We start from the raw sequence: 18,258 nt of genomic DNA, 5'->3' as shown, positions 1-18,258 counted from the left end.
ATTACGATTCCCTTAATAGATCTCCCATTTGTCTATTTCCATTTGAGCTGTGTTATCTATAAAGCACTCTTCATTCTTTCCTCCTTTAAATACTTTTATCCTTCCAGTTCATATGCTATCTTCCCTATAGAGATTCACCTACAATCTATTCCATTCCAAATGGCTACACAGTACACAGTATTCTGTTCATGCCTCTTATAACACTTAGCACATTACATGCATTTCTATTTATTGCTGTACTTGTTTTATCTTCCTTTCTAGATCTTTAAATGATATTCGTCACATTATAGTCAAAAGCTTGTAAAATGAAAACATTTTTAAAACTTTCATTTACAAGTATCTTCTAGGGGCAGCTGGGTGGCTTAGTCAGTTAAGCGTCCGACTTCAGCTCAGGTCATCATCTTACGATTCGTGTGTTCGAGTCCGGCATCAGGCTTTGTGCTGACAGCTAGCTCAGAGCCTGGAGCCTGTCTTCGGATTCTGTGTCTCCCTCTCTCTCTGACCCTCCCCTGTTCATGCTGTCTCTATATCTCTATCAAAAATAAATAAAACATTTTTTAAAAATTTACAAATATTTCTTAAACATCAATTTTGTAGGGTGAGGCACGACTATGCTTACGTAACTTTTTTAAAATGCATTTGGTAATTGTTTTCTTCTAGATTTGCTAAAATTAAAGATGTTCTTTTTCCTGAAGAAATTAACAGAGATGCAAATAAAGACTACATTTGTGTGTGTGTGTGTGTGTGTGTGTGTGTGTATGACATAATTTGTCACAAAAATTTGGAAATAAAAGTCCAAGAAATAGAACACAAATTTGGTACATTTAAATGATTAAGTGTTAAATTATCATTAACAATATCCCTAAAACAATATTTTGAAACATGGGGAAATACTTATTATTATTCAATTATTACTGGGGAAAAAATTGAAATATAAGAACATACTTCCAGTCTGCAATCACAAACATATGAGTAAAGAAAAACTGTTAAATGACAATAGTCATCTATGCATGATAGTATTATGGTTGATTTTTATTTTCCTGTATTTTCAAATTCTCTACCAAGAATATGAAATACTTTTATAATTAATATACACTAAAAATGTGTTATTTCAGAAGGGCAGGGCATCTAGCAAAGGAATAAAATGTAACTAAGCTTAAATATTAATAGAGATAATTAGGTTATTTTAAAATAATGTGAAAAACACATTATTAAAGAACCCTAGAACATTTTCTTTAAGGTGAAGAAAAGCTAAACTAAATTTCTGCCATCCTAGAACTGAAGACAAAGATAATTACATGCAAATAAAATATTATGGTTTAAAGACTGAGCCACCAGTATTTAAGAAATTTCCCTTTTCTTTCCTTTTAACAGTGCGAGATCATGAGAAGGGGCAAGGGAGGAGGGAGGGGCAATGAGAAAGAGAGAGAGGATATCAATTTTAAGGAGGCTCCATGCATAACGTGGAACCTGACACAGGGCTTGAACTCACACCCGTGAGATCACAGCCTGAGCTGAAATCAAGAGTCAGACACTTAACCAAATGAGCCACCCAGGCGCCCCCAAAACTTCCCTTTTTAATAACAACAACTCCAACTGGATACTTTTATATACAGCACAGGTTTTTCTTGCATGTAAAGTAACTATCACAATTAAGATGATTGTGTATCTTAATAAATAATTATTGCCTTAATTCCATCAGCATGAAAAGAACCCACAGAAGCTGAAAGGAGATAAACCATGGGCTATTCAATGTGGTTTCTTCATCAACATTTCCTAGTTTTCTACTCACTAACACAATCCTAACACAAAAAAGCCCTGTAACAATATATGAATACATGTTCCCTATTAGATTTGCTTTAATACGTATCTGATTAAAGATTATTCTTTAATATGTACCTGATATATACCCAAATACTTGATACGCTTTCTAGCCTAGGAAAACTAGTATCTATGAAGTGAGATTTAGGTGTTCAAAGCAACTATAAATACATGGAGTCTATGAGAAATGAGCTTTAATAGTACTACACATTTGTATGACAGAGAAAAGAACCCTAATAATACTAAAGAGGTGACAGAAACTAGACCACTTAAGCTTTCGCCTGCCCAAACCATGAAATTGAAATCTACCATACTCTTGTTCTTTCAAGGAAAGTAAGTGGTTCACTCCCAGATAAAAACACCAGCATACCAAAAACAAAGAAAAAAAAATCAGTTCTAAATCCTTTAAAGAAGCCTCTATTTCTTAGGTTGCTTAGATTAGGCATCTACTTCTATTACTGCCTTCTATGTGGGATATAGGTTCTATAAAGCATTCACCAAACCACCATATCCTACTTAGAGATGCATGGCAGACTTAATACAATATAATCCAAGTTCCAGTGTTGACACCAAATCAATCCCCCCTGGCAGTTACTATGGATCTTGGATAGTAGCACAGCATAGCATTAGACAACAAAGGGATATAGAATATGATACATAAAAGAAGAAAGAGAAAAGCCTGGGTGTTAACACAGTAGTTTGTTCAAATACTATTCATACCACACAAGGTTATAATGAAGTACCAAAGTGGTATTCACAATGCAAGCATCTTGGTAAAATAATGATTTCAATAAGCCATCAAATAAAATGGCAAAGAAACAAATTACGATTTGATCTGCCTCAAACAGAAAATATTACTGCAAATAACTCGAAACATAAGAACAATTTAGTGAATAAGATAGGAGACTGGTAGACTTAATTTTTCAGATTCAATTTATAGATGTTCACCAGTCACCTGCTGTTTTGACAAGTTACTTACCAACTTGTGCTGCCATTTCTCCGTAAATTTATCCCCTAAGATGAGGATAATTCTTGCAAATTGTGTCACAAGCATTTTGAAAGGAACCATGAGTTATTGTGTAATGCTCTTGAAATTCCTCAGATGTAGGGTCCTACACAAAGTAAAGTATTATTATACATCTCTCTAACAGTAGTCATCTGTTTGCATTATGATTTTTTCCCCTATCCTTGACACTGTGTTCTTGGGCACTAACCTTCCTCAAAGTAAAGTGTCGAAAGTAAGCCTCCATTCCTGACCCAAGTCATTACTTTTTTCAAGTCTTCCTATCATCCACATCTTTCTCAGCCTTAGAAGGTATCATGAAAATTAGGAGTTATAAAACATAATAAGCTTCTCTGGTATTATATGCTTTGGTTCAGTAAGAAATATGTGGGATAATTTGTTATTTTTAATCTGCTCTTAAGTGAATAATTTTATTTCACATATTCACACATTTTCCTATGTTACTTTTTAAATTTCAACTATATTTTAAGAAGTTCATTTATAGATTGATGTTTTATGAACAGAGAGAGCAAGTCAGAAAAATGAAGAAGCAAAAAGGCAAGCAGTAATTATTGCTATGTGACCAAAATGCTTTCACTGGACTGACTCAGCAGCAGAAATCACCATTTTGGAATACAATAAACAGAATCAATGCTCATGATCTTCTGTAGAAGAGTTGAGCATAAGCTACAACAAATTTTATCATACTAATGAAAACTTTATCTTTTGCTGACTTTGCTAATCAAGTTAGTCTTCAGTTCAGGAATAAAATACATATAAATGAATTTTTAGTTTGTGTTGGTACGATATTATATCTTGAAAACAGAACTCTCAACCTTCTTATACAGCTCCTAAAATGGCTTCTTTCTGAATTTATATATGGGAAGGGAGGAGATAATGAAACATGATATCTTCGTTGTACAACTTATAAAAGAGAAAAATTTTAAGGTTTTTTTTTTTAAACCCTCAGAATTACATTAAAATGTTGATGGAAGCTAGTTTCCTCCTAGGTGAATATTCTTTTATCTTCTAAATATGGCAGGGTAAAACCTTTGTGGGATAAAGGTAAAACCACATGATTTAGCATGGTCCCTTAACATTTGCTAGCCTGTTAATTGTTAGTCTCTTAATCTCATTTTACTTGTTTCCTCATTTGTAAAATGGGGACCAAGACACCTGCCCTAGATACCATACAAGATTGTTCTGAGGATTAAATGAGATAATCTACTAAAAGAACTCTGTAAATCGCAAAAAAGCTATCAAAACAGTCATTTTTAAGAGAAGTGTATCACATTATTTACAAATTTATGGTCATATAATATTTAGTACTGCTTCTAACATGAAACAAATGGAAATAGATGTGCAAAATATTAGGACCATGGTTACCAAATAATACCTATGGTTGAATATACAGTGAATAAATGATCTTGTTAAGAAAAGTACATTTTCTATACTTTATCTTAAAATCTTCAGAAGTGAATTTGGAAGGAAATATAATAATAAAACAATTTATTTAGATGGACTATTCTAGCCTTCTAAAGATCAAATATATTTACCTGTTACCTCTGAATTAAGAAACTGAGAGCAAATAGCTAAAAAAAAAAAAAAAGTTTTAAAAAATTCTTATGAAGGAAAAATACACACATGAAAGTGAAATAGATGTTCACTTCTCAGGAAATAATCAGATAGAGCTAGTAGTGATACCAAGGGATATACATACACGAGGGGACGGAAATGAACACGGACACAATCTGTACTCTTGGTATAATAAAGGAGATCAGTGAACCCTTCAGATGTGGTTCCTAAAATTTTCAGAATGAAAACCTCTCCCAATAGGCCACAGGTCAAATCTACTTACTACACTGTAAGGCTGAGTCCTCCAGTAGGTTATGATAAATCTCAAGAATAGCTTATCCTTAATGAATGAAGCCACCTGCTTCTCTTTCACATATATTACAGAATATTTAGTATGCTTACTTACAAAGCCAGTCTCTACAAGGAAACAATTCCTAGCTCCCTTCTGTTTGCTTTCTTTCTGTCAGTTTAAAGCTCTGACAAAGTGAATTTTATTACATGGTCCTAGAAATTCAATCAGACTCTTTCAATTACCAGAAAACTTTAAAACCAATAAAATAAGAACACCTTACATTTTAATTCAGTCCTCCAACTCACAAGTTAAAAAAAAAAAAGTTGGAGAGGGAGTACATTCAAGTAATTAAAGAATTATACTCAAAGGAAATAATTTTAGCTAAAAAACATTAAAAGTTTCACTCAGAATACCTTAAATCAAAACTAAGGTAAAAAGAAAAGTCCCTATCAGAGTACCTACCTCCTTTTGACTTTCTCCTACCTCTGGAACCCAGATATACTTGAATGCATCACTGAACCTGGACTTCCAGGAAAAAACTTTTCTCAAGATAAGGATCCTCTCCTATAAAACTAAACTACTTTAGCTCCAGATTTATTTTCTGGTTATTTATGTGATCAACAGTTGAATTAAAATTAAGACTTTATTTTCTCCCAGAAATCTTTATCCCACAATGACATTTCCCATCAATTAAATTTCCTAGTTTCAAGGTATATATCATATCAACTTTCAATTCTTTCCAGCTATTTCATTTATGTATGTCTTAATTACCAACCCAGCCTCTTAATTTTTCAAAGACAAAGTTCATGCCTTTCATTTTTCTATTCCATAAATGTACCCTGGACAATGAGGCAATCCTAAACAGGTAATGTAAGTTAGGTAAACCCACCCTCCCAATTTTATATTACCAAATAATGCTTTCGAGATGAATCAATACAGTGATATAAATGTCACAATGTAATTATCACAATGTCAATAGGACCACAAAAAACCTCTTCTGGCTCGTTAAGTTTCCCAGAATCTTACCTACAGAATTAAAAGCTGCTAAAGACACACACTACTATTGCAAAGTATCTACCCTTGTCCTGGACACAAAGCAGGTGCTAAATAACATTTAAAAATTTTAAACTTTAGGGGCGCCTGGGAGGCTTAGTCGGTTAAGCGTCCGACTTTCGCTTAAGTCATGATCTCGCGATTCGTGGGTTCGAGCCCTGCATCGGGCTCTGTGCTGACTGCCAGCTTAGAGCCTGGAGCCTGTTTCAGAGTCTGTGGCTCCCTCTCTCTGACCCTCCCCTGCTCACGCTGTCTCTCTCTCTCTCTTCCCCCACTAGAAATAAATAAAAAACATTAAAAAAAATTTAAAAATTCTAAACTTTAGTAAATTTCAGTAACTATATTAGCAATTTCTATGTGCTGGCTTTGTACTTTTTATCTGCCCTGCAGCCTCTCAGTAATTACTAAAGCAATACAGAGATATGTTCTAATATTTCTGTGGAGCATGTTAAGTATAAGAAAAGCAACAGCCCCCAAACCATGAAAATCTCAACTTGAGCCAGCATTTCAAGCTAAACAAAAAAGTTGTAAAGAATCCATCTGCCTCTGAAGCAGTGATAACAAATACATAACAATAAATTACCACTCATGTCTACATGACAACCTCAATACCTAAAATTATGAAATTCTAATAAGATTCCAGAAAATATTCTTAGTGAGGTAGAATACAAGACTGCTGCCACTTTACCTTGAGTTCTGCGATGATTAAGCCTACTGTGTTAAGGATTACTACCATTCATCCAAAAGACTTACATTACCAATTAAGGCAGAAAGAAAAAGGTTAAGACCCTACCAACAAAGAAAGGATGAAAACTATACAGTATTTACAAGATAGAAAGGTGAGGCTTGGCATGCTGGTGAGATGATATGAAAGATGAATAATATGCCTTAATTAATATTTAATATCTTACTATTTTACACCTACATTAACCTCTCAAAAGTAGACTAACAACAGCAATCACTTAAATAATGAAGTGGTAAAGAAGAATAATCGCCATAGAAAATGCTTAAGTGCCATTATTGTTGAAGTTAAAAGAAGAATCTGTAAATCAGTATAGCTGTGGTCTGTCTTATCTGAGTTTAACATCTTAAGAATTAACTTTTAATAATCATAATTGAGTCTTCAATTTTTTTCACAAGCTATCTATAGTTTCAGTGTATAGAATCATCATAATTGGGAGCAAAATTCACATAACAATATTATTTCTAAGTGTGGTAATACCTTATTTTAAAATATGTACACATATTTAGGAAAAGAGAACATGAAATGTGACCAAATTCCTCGAAATTCTCATTACACTAAAAATTATTTTACATTTGGCTTACATGGCTCCTACAAAATCAGGACATATTATAGTCACAAAAATTTTAATAGCTGATGCTCCTACTTGAAAGTAGGAGATTAGGGGAATGAAAGATTCTTCAAACAAAGCCAAATAAAATTATGTATTTAAAATACTAGAGTAGGGAGAACAATAGAAAAATTAGGATGTATCTCAGGCAAGCTTTCATCTTATTTTTTCTCTCTGATGTATAGAAAACATAGTAAATTATGCATTTAAAAATCTGCCAAAGTGGCTGAATAGTACTTATTAAACAGGACCTATATTCTTTATATGCTCTATACCTATATATTCTATGCCAAAGAAAAACTGTATTCTACACTTTTACATCACCACAATTATGTTGTGAAACCAAAACTTCATACAATAAGGGTTTATAACAGTAATAGTTTAAAAAAATAGAAACCACAAAATAAGTACTCAGAAAAATGCAAACATAAAGGATATATTTAACTCCTGGTCTGCTTTTAAACTTTGACAAAACAATATGGGTTTAGGACTAGAGAAATTATTTGACATTTCAGACTTACAAGACAAAATTATTAGAAATGGCAAACAAAAAAGTTTTCAACTTACCTGGTTTCTTTCTGGATTTTTCATGACCTAGCTGTCCTAGATCATTACATCCACATGTGTATACTGTTCCATCATCCAGAACAAATACAGTATGTCTGAGTCCACATCCCACATCTCGGACCTTCTTATTTATAAAAAAGTCACTTTTTCTGGGCTCTAGTACAATTTCTTCGTCAATTCCGCCTAAACCGAGCTGTCCAAAAGATGCATTTCCCCAGCACAACATGTTTGTAATTCTTCTGGTCTTCCAGTTTCAATAAAAAACTTCCGTCTGAAACACTGGAAAGTTGGAGGTATCCCTATGTCTGAGGAGATTAAAAAAAAAAAGTTAATATGACTTCAAAGGAAACATGATGTGTAATTGCTCTTTCAAGTGCTAGGCTACAATAATCACTATATAGTAAACATGAAATATATTTTATAATATGCTACATAAGTATCATTCAGTTTCAAAAACCAATCAGTTGTATTTTTAAAAATACAGCATACAGCAACATTTACATTAAATATTTTACTCTTCATGATTCTTTGAGAAATTTAAAACATAGTGACTAGTTTTGACCTTTTGCTATCCCGTGATAGACTAATAAAAATATTAAGTACCTCAATGAAATTCATTTTCGCTTAACTTAAAATAATTTCATCCTGAGCAAGCTTATGTGTAATAAAAATAAAACCAATAATGGAAACTTTAAACCCCCCACAATTTAACTCATTATTCACATAATAGGCCCTGGAGAAAAGTATGGTTCTCTGTCAAACCTCAATCTCAAAGACAATCGCCTCTGACCTCACCACTTAATTTTAAAACTAAATCTACATACATAGTTACATACAAAAGAAAATACACAGTTTAAGTATAAAATCGTCTCCCCAACTCAACATTTTCTATTATCAGTGGTGTAAGTATAAAATCCTCTCCCCAATTCAACATTTTCTATTATGAGTGGTAATCCTGACTGAAAAATATTTCCCCGGGACAATTTATATATATCCGTAACTCTGAAGCAAGTATTTGGAAATGGGGGGGGGGGGGGTGGGAAACTGCAAATAATCCTAGCACTGACGATTTTTCAACAACAGAAACGGGGGCTGGGATATTGATAGTCTGGTGGCGAAATCTGTATAACTTTCCAGTACACTTGTAAAGACACGGATATCAAAGAGTCCACTTCATCTAAACCCACACAGACTTTTAAACACATCGCGTTACTAAATCACACAATTACAGGAAGTCAGCTTTATTCCCGTCACCCACATTCCTTACACAGAACCTGAGAAGTTTCAAAACCCAACTTTCCTACGTTCGGGCTCGCAGTTGCCAAAGCTGTCCATTCCATGAACTATCCATTCAGAGAAGTTTCATCTCATTCTTTTGGGACACCGGAACTCGCTAGTTCGCGAGAGTTCTGCATTGTCTAACCGTATTTTTTTTTTTTTTAAGAATAAAGGACAAAAATACCTCCGATTTCAGCGCACAAGGTTTACCTAGCCTTTTCTTTTAAAAAAAAAAAGTCAGAAGGAATGGAAAAGGCGTCCTCTCGCCAGCAACAGGTAGGGGAATGAGAAGCACTTTACTCCCATCATTCCCTGATCAGCTCAGAGGAACCAGGAGAGCGAAATCAACTGCACACACCCAACCCCGCGGGCCAACCAGTCAACTACGGCAGCCGCCCGCTCACAGCAGCCGCAGAGGCCAGCCGACCAGGCTCTGCACTTCGGCGGCCCTCAGTCCGAGGGAAGCCCTAGCTCAAGGAGGTGCGACATTCCAACCCCCCGGGCAGAGAGCACCGACACAGTCCTCGTCCCCCGCCCCCCACCCTGAGGAAGCGCTGAGAAAGCAGCCAGCGCCAGGCCGGCCTGTATCCGCCCTGCCCGGCCAGCCCCCCTCCCTAACGCCGTCACACGCCCCCGAATCCACCGGGGCAACGACTCACCCAGCCCCTCAAGGCAGAGGAAGCCCAGGGCAACGGGGGGCGGCGCCACCCCAGAGAGCAAGACAAGCGCGGCAGCTAAGGCAGGTCTCCAGCTCTTGGACCCTCCTCCTTCACCCAGCGGCTGCGAACACCAGCGCTCCTCCAGAGTCGGTGCCGCTGCTCCGCTGCTCCCCTCCCCGGCTTCTGTGAAACTTTACCGGGTACCTCAGAGAAAAGCAGCAGTCACCGCTGTCCAGTCCAGAGACAGCCGTCAGCGACCCGGGTGGAGCGGGAGGGGAAGGACAGGAGGCAAGCGGGGCGGAGAGCGTAAGGGGTGGGGAGAGTTGGGGAAGAGACTGGGGAGGTGAAGGGAGAGGGGGAAGGTAGCTCGCGGGGAGGGAGGGGGAGGGGCAGGCCGGAAGTGAGCCATGGAGCACGCGCGCGAGCCCGCCCACTTCCCGGCCCGCGCGCCTGCGCCGGAATCCTCCCAGGGCCAATCGACCCTGGCGCTTGCGCAGTGTGTCTCTGCGTTGCTCTGAGAGAAAAATGTCGAATACAGAAGTTGGGGTTTGCGAAGGCGAGTTGGGGTGTTTGTCATGTCTTGTAACAAGGCTTCTGCGCTCAGGAGGGCCTTTTAGTGAAGAAAATCTCTTTCGTTTTCTGGTTTGGTTGTCTTTCTGCTCCTAGGTTCCAGTCTATTATTTCTGCCTTTTTCCAAGAAGAATTTGAAATATACGATAAACATCACATATACTTAAAAAAGGCGGGTGAAGCCTTTTATTTTACCCTTACCCTCAACTGGAACTAATCTGAGGATGCCAGGTGTGTTCGTAGCTATGACTGAACCTACTGGCATTAAATATCAGCAACACCAGTTCGGGCTCCTGGTGAAGTGATGGGTGCACTTTTCTGCACTCTCCCTGAAAGATAAACTTACAGAGAAGGGCTTCTACAGACAAAATTCAGCAGTGCATGTGACCAGAGTCCCTGCTTCATAAAAACGAAATCTGGCTTTTTTCAATCTCTTTTTCAATCTCTTAAAAAGGAGGAAAAGTTGAAACAAGACACTCTAGAAATTTTGTTGGACTTTGCTAGAACCTGTAAATTTGGCGTGAAGTTGAATTCAGGAAGAATCCCACAATAAGCCATTTTTTTTTATCTCATTCAAAAATATATTTCAGATTAGGAAGTGTCTGTGCTAGAATATGTATATGCATTATTTTCTTAGGGCCACTACAACAAAATATCAATTGGATGGCTTAAAACAACAAATTTATTGTCTCATAGTTACAGAGCCCAGAAGTTACAAATCATTGTGGCAGCAGGATTAGTTCTCTCTTGATGTCTCAGAAGAGAATGTTTGCCATACGTTTTTAGCTTCTGGTGGTTGTTGACAATCCTTGGTATTTCTTGGTTTATAGATACATCACTCTAATCTCTGCCTCCATCTCTGCCAACACCATGGCGTTTTTCCTGGTGTGTTTGTGTCCAAATTTTCCTCTTATAAGGACCCCATTCATTGGGTTAAGGCCCACCCTGCTCCATTATGACCTATTTTTAACTGGATTACATCTGCAAAGACCCTCTTTCCAGATAAGGTCACATTTTCAGATACTGGAATTTCAGATTTAACCGTATCTCTTTGGAGGATCCAGTTCAACCCAACACAGTATGTTATAGAAACAAGTATACGTGCTCGCTTCGGCAGCACATATACTAGAAACAAGTATAAAAATGACAAGATACTCAAGCAAAGAAAACATAATTTCAATATTGGGAGGGGTGGGGATACTAACAAAACATACTTTATTCTTCTTATTCTTTGCCTTTTAGACTTTGGTCGTCTTTTAACCTTAAGGACTTGATGTCTCAGTATATTACTAAAAGGGAAGTTATGGGATCTGGGATCTTTAAGATATGTATTTGACATTGCAAGTAAAATTTGAGTGGTGTACCATAATTGAAGTATATTTTCTTTTATTTTTTAACAGTCCACGTGAGTGTTCCTAATGACCGATGAAACTGATATTCCAGGAACTGTAAGAGATTGGAGGCACAGAGAGCCTCTTAAAACCCTTGTCAGGGAGATGCCACATACCACTTCTACACCAACAACATTTGCAAGAACGACACACACACCTACACTCAAGGGTACTGGGAAACGAAATACCTGTCTGAGTTCTCAGGTACTTCTTTAAACCATGGAAGAGAAAGCATGAATTAGGGGATAGCTATCTCTGCCACATGGATGCATCTCTGTATGGACTATTTTGTTTGGGGTTTTTTTTGTTGGTTTCTTCCTACACTTTTATTTGTTTACTTTTTAGTTAGTTTAAATCCTTGAGGGGTACACCATCACACGGATTCTGTGGCCAATGGCTTCAGAAGGTAGGAAGGTTACTTCGGAATTTGGCACGAACCATGCCACTGTTTCCATGAGTGTGAGTTACTTTTCCCCAGATGACTCTGGTTTTATTTAGTTTGCCACCAGGAGTCACTGCATTGTTCTTTGCTTAGTACACATAAGCACATCTCTTGCCTAGATAGAATTCAGCTTCATCTCAAGTATAAACACCGTCAGTTTTTAAGAAGAGCTGTGTGCTCCCTCTGGTTCTGGAGACCCCGCTTATAGCCAGCAAAAATGGCTTGTGACCACAGCCTTCCAGATGTATTTGTCGTTTCAGGAGTCCTGTTCCCAGCAGGCCTCCATAGGTTCCAAGATGGTGGAAAGAGAAAATGTATGGAATATTTTTAAAACTAGGTCTTGCTTGTTAGAAAGTGGAAAGAACATTTCTAGATGTATGTTTTAATCTTATAAATCTGTGAAACTGTGGTGCAAGATATTAAGAAAACAACCTGTGATTATCTTTAAGGTAAGACAAGTATAGGTTCAGAGTTATTAGGCTAATGTAAATTTGTTGTATAAAAGCAGCATTAGATTAATAAGTATGGCCTCTAGTGCTGGTTTCTCTGGATTCAGAGCCTGAAGCTATAGACCATCTCATACTTCTGTCTTCTATCCTCCCAAAGACACTTCCAGACATTTAGTAGTGGTCTATTTTACTGAAAATTACTTCTCAGTCACAATTTCTATAGATCGGGAATATTAATAATCCATACGTCACTGGGTTGTTGTGAGGATTTAATAAGATAACATGTGCAGTGCCTTGTACCTGGCAAGTGTTTTGAAAATACTAGCTTTTTTAAAAAATTTTTTGATGTTTATTTATTTTTGAGAAAGAGAAAGAGCCCAAGCAGGGAGGGGCAGAGAGAGGGAGACACAAAATCCAAAGCAGGCTCCAGGCTCTGAGCTGTCAACACAGAGCCCGTTGCAAGGCTCAAGCCCACGAACTGTGAGATTATGACCGGAGCCAAAGTCGGATGCTTGACCGACTGAGCCACCCAGGGGCCCTGAAAATATTAGTTTTTATTACTACTAAAACTGTTTCTCCTGAACTACAAGGAGTAAAACAACATTTGAGAAAGGATTTCTTCTCACCAATAATGATATAATTCCAAGTTTAAAAAAAAAGTAAAATACTTTTTACCTATTATATTATTTTCATTAAAAGAAATAATAATGCTCAGATGTTTGAGAGACCTCTAAAATAGGTATTCATTGTGTCCCAACATCCTGCTGTTGATGTTATTGGTAAAGCTTCGGGTCAATAGTAGGCTATTAGTAATTAAGTTTTGGGGAAGTCAGAGTTATACACAGATCTTCAACTCTGCTGGTGATCAACATCCCTAACCCCTGCATTGTTCAAGGGTCAGCTGTATTATATACATAGATATATAACTTTTGTCTTCTCTGCTATAATGAAAACTCTACAAAGTCAGGAGTTTTGTTTGCTTTACTTAGTGCTGTATTCCATATATCTTGAACAGTTCCTGGCCTACAGCATGTGCTCAAAAAAGTGTATTGAATTAATTAATTAATGGTGCTGGCAACATTGTAAATTATCACAACCTTTTAATAAATAAATTTGGCAGTAATGTTTCAAGAGCCAGTAAATTTGGAGGCATCTGGGTGGCTCAGTAGGATTAGCATCCAACTTTGGCTCAGGTCATGATCTCACTGTTCGAGCCCCATGTCAGGCTGTGTGCTGACAGCTTGGAGCCTGCTTCAGATTTTTTCTCCATCTCTCTTCCCTTCCCCTGCTTGAGCTCTGTCTCTGTCTCTCTCTCAAATATAAAATAAAACATTAAAAAAAAATTTTTTTTAACTGAAAACAAGCGCCTGGGTTGCTCAGTCTGTTAAGTGTCCAACTCTTGGTTTTAGCTCAGGCCATGATCTCATGGTTTGTGAAATCAAGCCTGGAGTCAGGCTCCACACTGACAACAGCACTCACAGCACAGATCTTGCTTGGGATTCCCTCTCTCTCCCTCTCTGTCTCTTTCAAAAATAAATAAATAAGTAAAAGTGAAAACAAAGGGAAGGATCAAGCCCTGTGTAGAGAGGGAAGAGAAAACACTCTAGGTGGAGGGAACAAAGTGAAGCCCTTGAGGCAGGAAAGAACTTGGCATTTTCCAGAAGTTGAATGAAAGTTAGTGTAGATGGAGTTCAGGAGCCTAGCGAGGTGTTTGGTGATAGGCAGTCAGAAGCTAGATCAAGTAGGTCATATTAAGGAGTATTAGTGCAGTTACTGCTCAAGGGGTTTAAGCCAGAAGAGGAGGCAACAATTATAAGTGTTAAAAAGATTACTTTTGCTGCTGGACTGGACGGGATTGCTAAAGTAGAGGAGGGTGAAATGGAGGAAGTTATTTAGGAGGCTTTTGCAGTAATGCAAATGGGAGGGAATAGTGGTGGGGATTGAGGTGGTTGTGATGGAGATAAAGTGAAGACAGATTCAAAACCTACTTTGGGGATGGGACTAACAGGGTTGTGACGGGTGGTTTGTAGGGGATCAGACAACGGGAAGAATGGTGTGCTGCTCACTGGTAGTTTTCTGACTTGAGGACATTTACAAATATGGGGGTGGCTGGTGAAGGAAGAGGAAAGACATGCCTTGACTAGGAAAAATTAAGTGTCCTGACCTTAAGTTTGAAAAATCAAGAGTGTGTTTCTGTATTCATTTGGTAGGGCTGCCATAACAAAATATCACAGACTGGTGGCATAAACAACAGAAAATTATTTTCCCTAAATTCTGGAGGCTAGAAGTCAGACAACAAGGTGTTGGCAGATTTGGTTTCTTCTGAGACCTGTCTCCTTGGTTTGCGATGACCCCCTTCTCCCTGGGTGATCATATGGCCATTACTTGGTCCATGTGCTCTCTGTGTCCTAGTCTCCTTATAAAGACACTGGTCATATTGGATTGGAGCTCACCCATTTACCTCACTTTAATTACTTCTTTAAGCCCTATCTGCAAATACAGTCATATTCTTAGGTATTGCAGGTTAGGACTTCATCATATGAATTTGGGGGAACATAATTCAGCCCATAACAGTTTTTTTTTCTTTTGAATTGCATTATAAAACGTCCTTCGGTTGGGGTACCTGGGTGCCTCCTTGGTTAAGCGCCCAACTCTTGATCTCAACTCAGGTCATGATCTCACAGTTTGTGGGATTGAGCCCCACATCAGGTTCTGCCCTGACAGAGTGGAGCTCTTTCTCCTCCTCTCTCTGTCCCTTCCCCCTCAAAATAAATAAATAAACTTTACCTTTGTTTTTTGTTTGTTTGTTTGTTTGTTTTACAAATAGTTTATTGTCAAATTAGTTTCTACATAACACTCAGTGCTCATCCCCAAAGTGCCCTCCTCCATGCCCATCCCCCCCTCCCCCCCACATCCATCAGTCCTCAGTTTTTGTCAGCATTCAAGAGTGTCTCATGGTTTGCCTCTCTCCCTTTCCCCCACCATTTCCGCCCAAATAAATAAACTTTAAAAAGAAGTCCTTCTGTTATCCCAGGTGTTTATGGGCCTAGCCCAAAGTGAGTGAGATAGGAGAAAACACTCTATTCTGCCACATAAATGAGAAAACACAGAAGAAAATTTGGCCCTTCTTTTTAATATGTGCAAGCAAAACAATTTTATTGATAATATTATGTATTATGATATATGCCATTTAATCTGTAACGTAAAGAAATCATAGAATCTTTATCAACTATCCTCACAATTACGCTAACCTCCTTTCCTGCTCCAAATGTACATTCTGGCTTCAAGTTCTTTTTTTTTTTTTAATATTTATTTATTTTTGAGAGAAACGGAGCATGAGCAGAGGAAGAGCAGAGAGAGAGGGAGACAAGATTCTGAAGCAGGCTCCAGCAAGCCTCGATATGAACTCACGAACTGTGAGATCATGACATGAGCCGAAGATGGATGCTTAACCTGACTGAGCCACCCAGGCACCCCATCCTTCAATTTCTTTCACAGTGTTCCAGTGTGAAATAGTATTCATGTTCATATTATGAATACCTGAAACATTTTTAAATACTCTCTTTTAAAACTCCCTATAATTTCTTTGTGTTTGTTTCCCATCCCCTAATTACAAGAATTCAAATGGCATTCAAATAAACATAAGCCAGAAAAAAAATCACATGTAATGTGGTCCTTGACCAGTGTGTGGGGATGTGTCCATGCCTTTGAAATTACAGTGTAAGTGCTCCAATTACCACACTTTCTGAACAGAGAAAGTGCTGAAAACACCCTGGGGTTTTATTTTGTTTGCGGCAGCAAAGAAAAAAAAAAACTGTTAAAGTCTTAACTGTGTGATAAACTATGCTTTAAAATTAATTTTATCCCACAGCAATCATGAGATGAGGATTTTCTGATTCCAATTAATAATGAACATTACCAAAGCAGTATAAAATGAAATATGGGATCTATAATTATATGAATTTTTAAACTGTGTTTTCTTTAAAAAAATTTAAAAACTCTTGGGGCACCTGGGTGGCTTAGTCAGTTAAGCGTCTGACTTTGTCTCAGGTCATAATCTCACAATTCATGGGTTTGAGCCTCGTGTCGGCCTCTCTGCTGACAGCTCCGAGCCTGGAGCTTGCTTACAATTCTGTGTGTCCCTCTCTCTCCCTCTCTCTGTGCCATCCTCTGCTCATGTTCTGTCTCTCAAAAAAGAATAAACGTTTAAAAAATGTTAATAAAATAAAATAAAAACAGTAGCAATAAAGAGAAGAATCTCAACTCAGCTTAACAGTCAAATTTTTGGGTAGCAAATTGAATTATTTTGTTGCTACTGATTTCAGAGACTCTTATAAAGATATTTGAAGTTGGAAAATTCTAATTTAACTGTTAAAATATGAAATCTGGGAAATTTGCTTTATTTTGTTTCTTGTCCTAGGTCCCACACCACCTAAATCATTAATATAACCATCAAGTCAAAGGGCAAGATTATATATATGTGGATATATATGCACACACACAGGCAAATAGGTATATACATACCTATGCATACATATTTTTTTAAGTGTATATTTTTAAGTGACATGTCTCATTGCCCTCAAACAGGATCAGGACTAAAACTAATTGTACCTACAGGTCTTTGTCAAATTAACAGTACTACTTCTTTGAACAGGAATTAGCTACCACATAATTATCTTCATCTATTGGATCTTTTATTAATAACTTTCAAAAGTAATGGTATAAAAGAAACAGCCTTGCTATGTATCTTAATCGATTATCACTTTTCATAAGGGAAACTGATGACATATTTCAGATTCTTAATTAAGCATTAGAAATCTTTTTGGGACGCCTGGGTGGCTTAGTCGGTTAAGCGTCCGACGTTCACCTTGGTCATGATCTCGCGGTTTGTAGGTTCGAGCCCCGCGTCGGGCTCTGTGCTGACTGCCAGCTCAGAGCCTGGAGCCTGTTTCAGAGTCTGTGATTCCCTCTCTCTCTGACCCTCCCCTGTTCACAGTCTCTCTCTCTCTCTCTCTCTCTCTCCTAGAAATAAATAAAACATTTAAAAAAAGGAAAAAAAAATCTTTTTGAGGTGCCTGGGTGGCTCAGTTGGTTAAGCGTCTGACTTCGACTCAGGTCATGATCTCATGGTTCATGGGTTGGAGCCTCACATCGGGCTCTGTGCTGACTGCTAGCTCAGAGCCTGGAGCCTGTTTCAGATTCTGTGTCTCCCTCTTTCTCTGACCCTCACCTGCTCATGCGCTCGCTCTCTCTCTCTCTCTCTCAGAAATAAAAAGAAAAAACATTAAAAAAAATCTTTTGAAGGCAGCACAGTACTGCAAAATTAAGATGGAAACAGACAGATCATCTCAACTCCCCCTCAACATACACATACAACTCATATACTCTAGAAGCAACTGATGGTTGCCTTCAGCATACTGATAACTTTTATACTTATTGACTGTAAATTTTTTAAAAATGTGTACTGCTACTCAAGCTTTCTCTTTGGAAAAATAAAGATGATCATAATAGCTGGGATCAGAAGTAAATAAAACACATTTTTATGGACATTTTCATTAGAGTTTGAAAATGTTATTATAGTTTCAATGTAAGATCTTACAGCCTGAAGGAACAGTTGAACAGTAGTGACAAGGAAGGACAGAGTGTTCCTAGAAGACAAATTATAGTTGCCACCTCCACATTGCCTAAATACAGTTTAACCACATTAAAATGACAGAAATGTTTGTCCAAGAAGAGTGTCATGCAGTTCAAGCTGCTGGTTTAGTTTTCAAAAAAGAGAAATTACCCTTTGTAAACACAAGGGTGT

General features: G+C 37.6%; 1 protein-coding gene across 6 annotated transcripts in view; it reads right to left on the bottom strand.

Moving 5' to 3' along the window:
- The window catches only part of HERC4 (HECT and RLD domain containing E3 ubiquitin protein ligase 4), a 142,758-nt gene extending 132,815 nt beyond the window's left edge, over positions 1-9,943 (bottom strand). For 3 of the 6 annotated variants that reach the window (XR_005528576.1, XM_039233220.1, XM_039233223.1), the window contains exons 1-2: positions 9,601-9,943; positions 7,664-7,968 (exon numbers count right to left, since the gene is read on the bottom strand). Coding sequence is in view for 5 of the 6 variants with exons in the window: in XM_039233220.1 (XP_039089151.1) it covers positions 7,664-7,889 (226 nt within the window). In the remaining variant the exon portion in view is untranslated. Of the gene's footprint in view, positions 1-2,800; positions 2,906-7,663; positions 7,969-9,600 lie in introns of those variants that run through there. The other 3 variants (XM_039233222.1, XM_039233221.1, XM_039233224.1) reach the window with 3 other exon arrangements.
- Positions 9,944-18,258: the final 8,315 nt, after the last annotated feature.

The sequence above is a fragment of the Hyaena hyaena genome, unplaced genomic scaffold (assembly GCF_003009895.1).
Source record: "Hyaena hyaena isolate Hyena2069 unplaced genomic scaffold, ASM300989v1 scaffold_73, whole genome shotgun sequence".
Classification (NCBI taxonomy): domain Eukaryota; kingdom Metazoa; phylum Chordata; class Mammalia; order Carnivora; family Hyaenidae; genus Hyaena; species Hyaena hyaena.
The sequence above is the reverse complement of the archived record's forward strand: the minus strand, read 5'-3'. Positions and strand labels throughout refer to the sequence as shown.